This window comes from Panicum virgatum, chromosome 3N (genome assembly GCF_016808335.1).
Source record: "Panicum virgatum strain AP13 chromosome 3N, P.virgatum_v5, whole genome shotgun sequence".
Taxonomy (NCBI): Eukaryota; Viridiplantae; Streptophyta; class Magnoliopsida; order Poales; family Poaceae; genus Panicum; species Panicum virgatum.
In genome coordinates, this window is record NC_053147.1 from 64,673,115 (window position 1) to 64,681,139 (window position 8,025).

The 8,025-nt window shown below is 43.4% G+C and overlaps 1 protein-coding gene across 1 annotated transcript; it reads right to left on the reverse strand.

Annotated features, from left to right (window-relative positions):
• Positions 1-2,386: 2,386 nt before the first annotated feature.
• Positions 2,387-6,064, reverse strand: LOC120666737 (calmodulin-binding protein 60 B-like). Its single transcript, XM_039946659.1, has 10 exons — positions 5,639-6,064; positions 5,443-5,530; positions 5,149-5,201; positions 4,523-5,004; positions 4,263-4,423; positions 3,973-4,170; positions 3,555-3,699; positions 3,340-3,446; positions 2,963-3,161; positions 2,387-2,892 (listed from the first exon to the last, which is right to left on the reverse strand). The coding sequence occupies exons 1-8, from the start codon at positions 5,740-5,742 to the stop codon at positions 3,430-3,432; spliced, it is 1,248 nt and encodes a 415-aa protein (XP_039802593.1). The 5' UTR covers positions 5,743-6,064; the 3' UTR covers positions 2,387-2,892; positions 2,963-3,161; positions 3,340-3,429.
• Positions 6,065-8,025: the final 1,961 nt, after the last annotated feature.

An 8,025-nucleotide genomic window follows, 5' to 3' on the forward strand; every position in this document is an offset into this window, starting at 1 on the left:
ACTGCTTCGACTTTGTTGCCGTTTTGAGTAGAGTGGTGTGGCCTCGTTTGATTATAGTTCGAGTAGAGCTGTGTTGCCATGTTGATGCCCCAATCCAACTGGCCTGAGTTGTTTGGCTTGCGTCGACGTCCCAATCCGACCAGTCTGAGTTTATGTTTACTTGACTTGTGCTCGGCGCGTGTTGATGGCCCAATCCAACCCGTCGGTGTTGTTTTTGCGTTTTCTTTTCTTTTTCTGGTTATGACCTTCCAGAGACATAATCTTGTATTTTTCTGCTATATCAATAGAAACACACTCGTCGAGTGTCGTTCGTTAAAAAGAAAATATATGTAAAAGAACAGTCAGGAGAGTTGCCTATTATTTAGTGTAAAAAATGTAGGATAAATAGGAAAGTGGTCAAGCTTGCAAGGGCTACTGCTCTGCCACTCGCTCTGTTCTTCAGGTAACAGGTTCAATGTCCAAATGCAGTGTAAGAAACATGGCCCCATTAGGCCATTGTTTTGTGATTTTGGTGATTGTGTGACAACATAATCAATGGGACTAACAAATTTGCAAGATCACCTTTGTAGGATTTTTAGGTCCCATGGATAAAATCCAATGTGTCCAATTCACCGCAGCGATGTGTCCAATCCACCGCTGAGATGACAAGTCGCAGTGAAAAAGTAGAGATAGAATATATTTGAAGTGTCCAAATGACCGCAGCGACGATTTGAACAAAGGATGCAAAAACAGTAGCACCGGTTTAACCGATGACCAAGCATCGGTCTAACCGGAGGTCACCGGATAAACCGATGCAATGGCACCGGTGCATTGGACAGTGTGTATGGAGGCCAAGTCAATAAATCACAATAGCACCGGATACACTGGTGGCATGAAATATGAAGCACCGGTGCAATCACCATACTATCCTTCAGAGACGATGTCAAACGGCCGTGAAGCAGGTCTTCAGCACAGGATGAACCGATGAGGCACCGGAGCAAGGCACCGGTGCAATGCCACGTCAGCTGCAAGGGAGTGAAGACAGATCCCTTCAGGACCGGTTGAACCGGTGCACCACCGGTGCAATGCACCGGTCTAACCGGTGGCTTCTGGAGTGCAGTGTCAAAAGGCCAACAAATAGTTGCAGGCTGTGAGTGACCGGTTACACCGGTGCCCTCGCAGAAAAGTGGGTAACGGCTTGTAACGGCACTATAGACTTGGTGGGCTATATATATGACATCCCCCGGGCATTTGAAGGTTGCTGGAGTTCCTAGAAGTCACATTCACACCCAATAACACCTCTAAGCCATCCAAGAGTATAGTGATCAAATCTTTAGTCTTTAGCACATTTTTGTGAGTTTTAGTGCTAGATTAGCTCTTAAGTGAGTGAGTGACCAAGGAGTTGTGCCTTGTGCTGTGGTTCTAGAGTGAACCAACATTGTATCTCGGTGCGCCGGCCCCTTGGAGCATTGGTGGCTCGCCAGCACGTCAACGACCCTCCGACTTGGTGTGGAGCGGCGTCGACATCCTTGTGCGGGGGACGTGGAGACCCCCACCCTTCTAAGTGGAAATCGGGATCAAGGTGACCGTGGCGACTCGGTGTCCCCGGGAGAGACTTGATTGCCTAGAAGAAATACTCTTTGTGAGTGCTTCAACAACGTGGATGTAGGTGTGCCTTTGTGGCTAACTGAACCACGGGATAAATCCTCGTGTCAAAGAGTTTGCTTCCTCTCATCCCTCCTTTAAGCTTCCGCATTTACGTATTGCAATCTCTGTGTGCCTTTACTTTCATAGAGTATTTTCTTGATAGGATTGGCTATAGGTTGCTAAACTCTTTTGGGATGGGAGTTTCACACTAGAAGAACCGTAGTTGCACATTTAGATAGCATGTTTTAGTTTAAGTTTTGTGCAAACTAGTTGGAGACATAGGTTAAGGTTTTAAGTTGCCTAATTCACCCCTTCCCCCCCTCTTAGGCTAGAGCACCCGATCACTTTCATGCAGGTATCATGCTTTAGGCCACTCGGGAGATTTGGTGCCGTGTTGCACTTTTTTTTTTTGCTGGATTGCTACCTTAGGGTGTGTTTAGTTGGTGAAAAAGTTAGGATTTTGGTACTGTAGCACATTTCATTGTTATTTGACAAATAATGTCCAATTATGGACTAATTAGGCTTAAAAGATTCAGTTCGTGCTAATCAGTTAGACTGTGTAATTAGTTATTTTTTCAACTGCATTTAATGCTCCATTCATGTGTCTAAAGATTCGATGTGACGGATACTGTGCAAATTTTTTTGGGAACTAAACAGGGCCTTAGTTCCTCTTGGATCAGTTAACAATCCTAGCACTTGATTGAATATGAGGATAAAAAAAATCGCCAACATCTTTCCGATTTATATGAGAGCAGGAGCCTAAAACATGTTCACCACTTTACTTCAAAAAAAAAACATGTTGAGCACGTCTAGAAATATTTTTTGTAGCCCACTAAGTTGCTAGACATGAACTCATGAACAACAACACTTCAAACCAAACAAAGCTTCAAACAATCACCAAGAACAAAGCTGAAAGTTGAATGAAAGAATATCTTCACTATACATATCTAAACAACATTTACTTGGTGGCCAATCTTGTCATTTAAACTTGTCCTTGCCATTCTACATAGAGCATCTTCGGCGATTTATCGACAATTCAACCCAATGATGTTTTATTCATTAATTTTCTTATTTTCACTTAGCCATTCTTTCACACAGCCGGTTCTGCTCCCAGCTCCGCCGCGTCATGGCAACCGGGCTCTTTGAAGCTGCCATGCCTTGAGTACATAGGATAGTCTGCCAGAGCTCTGACGCCGCAAAGAGAGGCGACAAACTGGGCTCCCTCTGCAGGTTGCTGCTCTTCACACAGCTGAGGGACTGCAGCATCTGCAAAAGCATATCGGATCAGAGTCCTGAAAGTTGCAGTTTCCTGTGCATAGAAATGAATTGTGATTACCATTCTCTGTCAGAAGTATATTGTAAACCCCATCATCCACTGTAAGGGATGCCTGTGTCAAAACCACAGATCCTGTTGCTTCATTTACCTCGGCATCTGGGCAACGAAGCGTGACTAGACCTGTGATGTCATTTGTAGATGTGGCTGCACAATGTTCAGAGATAGAGTCCATGTAGACACTGAAGTCAAATGATTCATCCTGTGAGAGTACGGTTCAGTTAATGATCTGCTTTGCACAGTATTGTTCACAGAAGAAAAGAGCAGGGGAAATACTCTGGAGGACAAAAAAGGTAACTACATTTAGAAATAAAAAATATTATCTTTTCTTTTATTAAGCAATTTTTTCTTATTCTATGAGTTAAACATGCATTACTTACTTCATCATTTTGCGTAAGTCGAATGGATCCCAGCCTTTTAAACGTGCACTGCTTGGAATGACTACAGGAAGTCCCTTGCTGATTATCAGCTTAACAAACATTTCTGTCTGCAAAAATAAAATTTATTGTCATTCAACCATTTATTACAAAATAAATAAACCATTGTTGAAAAGATTAATCAATATGCAGGGCAATACTATCTTCACTAATGTCACCTTGCATAAGGTCAGTAAATTTATGCTCCAGCATACTCATTCCCTGGTTGATTGGTCTTAGTTTCCCATCATCATCCATTTCATAATCTGGTCCCTTGTAGGGTATATTTTCGTATGCAACTTTGCTCCATTGTATGACCAGTTCCTTCAAAATTTGACCAGATAAGAAGTTAAAAATACTTTGTTTGGGCTTGGACATGATAAAGGACAGATTCCCAACACCTAATCTGTATGTTATTTGATTTATTGTCGAGATAAAGGACTTTAAGCTAATTTGTACTTTTTTGTTATTTCTCCTGAAGTCTGATGTATATATCTGTCATATGCAGTGCACTGTTGTGCCAAAAAGGATTGATAATGCACGATCTACAATTCAGAAACTTGAAGTAAAGTCTAACTATTAGTGTCAGAGTTATACCTTTGGAGCCTTTTCCAGATCATTGAAGGGCAAGTAGTAGTCACCAAATTTCGCTCCAACAATCTGATAGACAGAGTTGAAGAAAAGAAGAACACTATTGCCTTCGACAAGAAAAGAATATAGCTCTCGTCCAGGATCACATTTCTTAGCATGCTCAACAATAGTAGTCCAAGCTAATTCTGTGGCCTTGATGAGAATCTAAATATACAGGGGAGGTAACATAAGCCAGCAGTTATATTAAGCAATATGAAATTCTAATGAGAAGATGCACAAAAGAATTCTTGTCTTACATTGCGCAGACCTTGCTCATCCTTATAATACAACCTCAAGAAGTCCTTGACAAACAAAATGCCAGAACCTCTCAATGCGGCATGGAAAGCACCATCCTTTGAGATATTCTTCAGGCGCCACACATCATCATTCAACGATGGTATATCATGCTTTCTGTATCCTATAAACATAAGATGACTATAACCTTATGAGACTGGATCGATTAAATTTCAAATTCTGAAGGTAACATAAGTTCAACATTATTCAGATTCAGGATTACCTTCACCACGCCGTTCCTTGACAGTGAAAGGTTCGGTGACGCCTTCTTGGACTCGTTCACCGAGATTGTCAATAACCATAACCCCAAGCCTGAACTTGCCACTCCTCACAAACTTGGAATTATCGATAAAAGTAGCGCTGTGGAGATAAGCCTCACCATTTGTCAGACTCAGCTCAAGATCCCCTGTCAAGACTGCCCCAACCTTGTCTCGTGGGCGTACTGTGGAGTTGTTGAACTCCTCTTGAGTCCAGCATTCTTGATTGTGCCTATTGAAGTCGCCATCAAGAACAACGACTCTGATTTTAGCACAAAGAATACGAGGGTCGGTTTCATCCTGGCCGTTTGCTATTACACATATCTTGAGGGGCTTCCCATTTGTGTCACAGATGACCTTCTTTGTGAAAATTTCACTGCCCAAGCCATTGGTGAAGGTGAGCTTGTATCTTGGAGGCTGATTCTGATCAACCAGTGTTCTGCACAAACTGTGGAAGAAAAGCCGTGGTAAGGTAAAGTGGTGAATGCAACCACAGCTGACACCATATACAGGAATATTTGCAGCTCGAGAAGTGAATATATTAAAAAATCCGAAAAGTGATACTGGTGGTGATGTGAAGTGCAGGTGCTACCTAGGAGCACGGCTTAAGAAACTTGTAAATGCTTTGGCAACTTCTTCTGGTATCTGTAAAAAAAAAAAGAGAGTAACTTTACTAAACACCCAAAAGGATTGTCACAAGATCCGATAGAGGCTCATATTTCTGATGATTAGTGACTAGACAGGTCAAATCAAATGACCAAAAGGATCCCCAAATCAAATGGAGAATCCTACTACCTATATTCCAATAATATTCTACTCTAGGGGGTTTCAGAGTAGTTCAAATAAATCCCAATTTAATGGTGTGCGGTGGCGGTCACGTACGTACCCGGGCGACGGCGGCCTCGAGCGCGGCCTCGAGGCTGACCTTGACGGCGGCGGCGAGCTCCTGCAGGTGCCTGCAGCCCCTGATCTCCCTGCAGCAGGTTCCCAATTCGATTTTTCAGCTCACTGAAGAATCGAAGATCGTGGGGAGACGAAAGGGCGGCGGAGCGAGCGAGCTAGCTAGCAAGCGAGACGCTCACAGGTCGAAGGACCGGCAGCGCTTCTTCAGCGCCGGCGCCTGCGACGACGGCGGCGTGCCGCCGCTGGAGCCGCCCTGCTCCAGCTCCCGCTTCTTCGGCGGCATGGCTAATTGGCTTCAGGTCGACGATCTCGATCAGCAGCTAGGCAGCCCGCTGGCGGTCGGCTCTGACGCTTGGTTGCCCGCGATTACTGCTTGGCGCCGCCTATGGGGTGCTCGCTCGATCTGCGCCGGCGAGAAGCGAGAGGAGGTGGACCACCGGAGCGAGCGGGTGAGTAGGTCGAGAGAGCACGAGGCCGGCGTATTTTATATCGATCGACGGGGCCGGTTGGAAAAGTCACGCACTCTTCCACACCTCGCCGGCCCCGCTCCAGTAGACCGGCTGGAGACACTGGACTACCGGAGGGATCGGAGTGGCCGGAGGTTTCCGAGAAAAAGATGACACGAACGCGGGAGCGCCGCCGCCCAACGACTGGGATTGGATGTGCTCCCTTCTTTTTGTCGCCCACATCTCGAGCTTGGACTGTAGGTATATCAGCCATCGTAGTGAATAAAGTCCATTCCCTCCATACCACTGAAAATTTATCTTCTTTTAGTACCATCAAAATTTATATCTTCCTCTCGTCGCCACTGAAATTTTAATCCCATTCCTTCAATATTATTCTATGACTATGCTATTAGATTGACCCTTAAGTAAGACCTAAAAGATAATACTGCCCCTGTAAGACATAGATGAGATATTTATAGTGCTATCCCTTGATGCCAATGTTGACTTTATAATAAAAATCATTGGTAAATATATGTGCTCTGTACTCATGTTCTTGGATCACAGTTAATCAGTTATCATCAAATGAGTTTGCGATGTGAGATTATGAGCTGAAAGTTTTGAACATGATGTCTCGTAGCAGGATCCCCATGCACAGAAATGTGACCAGGACAAATGACAGAAACAAAAACTAGTGTTGTCTGCAAATTAAAAGAACTAGGCTCTTATAGATAGCACCCTGGAGGAAGTACAAATTACAGCCAAGTCCACAGCATCCTCCAGAGGTGGCAAATTGCGTACAAGACCCTGGTGACAACGAATTTGAAGCTAAGATTCTTGGATCTTGACGTAGAGCTTAAGCTTGCCACACCACTTCCAGCTTGCGCATCACTTCTAGGCCTCCACCCTGAGCTTCCTCCCCTCACCCCAGCACTCGAGTACCTCCGACTCCAGCTCCACCTGCCGCTCCTGCCCCTTGCCCCGCCACCGGCGGGGCACCAGGTCATGTCCCCTGACATGGCGCGTGCGGGGCGGAGGATGGTTTAAATTTCGATGGCATTGAAAGGATGAGATAAATTTTCAATGACATTCAGAGAATTTGTTCTAGTGATTAATGGTCTATTTATTAGATAGGTTAAAGATTAGATGTTAAGCATCTATTAGCACTTATAATTTTATTAATTTTTTTAAATTTTAATTAAAATTTAGCCCACCTGTTAGTATTTTTGTTTGAGTGAGTTAATGTTAAAATTTAGCACTTTTCGGTATTAACACTAAAATCACTCGATCTAGGACAATGCGCAGCGTCCTTTGTTTCGTATACACACGTGATGAGTTGTGCCTGACGCTGAAGATACAACAAAGCTACTCCCTCCGTCCCTCGTCGCTACATCGTTCGATGCCTGGCAGTGGTCATAACCACCTAGGGAGTAGGGACACCGTCAGAATTGTGTTTAATTCGTCGTAGTTATCGATGCCAGCACCAAACACCAATGCCACACTTTTTTACCGCCAATTGTTAACATAAACTAAAGCTTAATTTTGATCAACTTTACATTTTTTTAAAAAAAATTATAGCTCGTCAGAAATGAGTTTTAGTGGAAAGTGTCGTCGCACAGTTACCAAGAGTGCCACAACAGTTTGACACTAAAATGACATAGGCCCTGTTTAGTTCCCAAAAATTTCCAAGATTCCCCGTCACATTAAATTTTTGGACACATGCATGAAGCATTAAATTTAGTTTTAAAAAATAACTAATTGCACAGTTTAGCTGAAAATGATGAGATAAATCTTTTGAGCCTAATTAGTACATGATTGAACACTAATTACCAAATAAAAATGAAAGTGCTACAGTAGCCAAACCCAAAAAATTTCGCGAACTAAACACGCCCATAGTCGCTCTCAGTGCACAATATTATAGCACAATTTCATAAACAACTTATAGCATTAAATAGTGCAATGATTGTGTGACAAAATATGTTATAAATCAATAAAGACTGACATATGTAGAGAGTGTCATCCCCGTGTCATGACTTGGTAATCATGTCATTAAAGGATCATGGTGATGACTTGGATCATCTCTCTCCTCTTAACTCTGTTGCCAAATCAGCAATTGTCGTAAT

Excerpts from the sequence above, each read along its gene's own strand:
- LOC120666737 (XM_039946659.1), bottom strand. The coding sequence starts at position 5,742 with ATGCCGCCGAAGAAGCGGGAGCTGGAGCAGGGCGGCTCCAGCGGCGGC. Across the intron at positions 5,202-5,442 it reads TCGAGGCCGCCGTCGCCCGG|ATACCAGAAGAAGTTGCCAA; the intron begins GTACGTACGTGA and ends TTTTTTTTACAG. Across the intron at positions 5,005-5,148 it reads TTCTTAAGCCGTGCTCCTAG|TTTGTGCAGAACACTGGTTG; the intron begins GTAGCACCTGCA and ends TTTCTTCCACAG.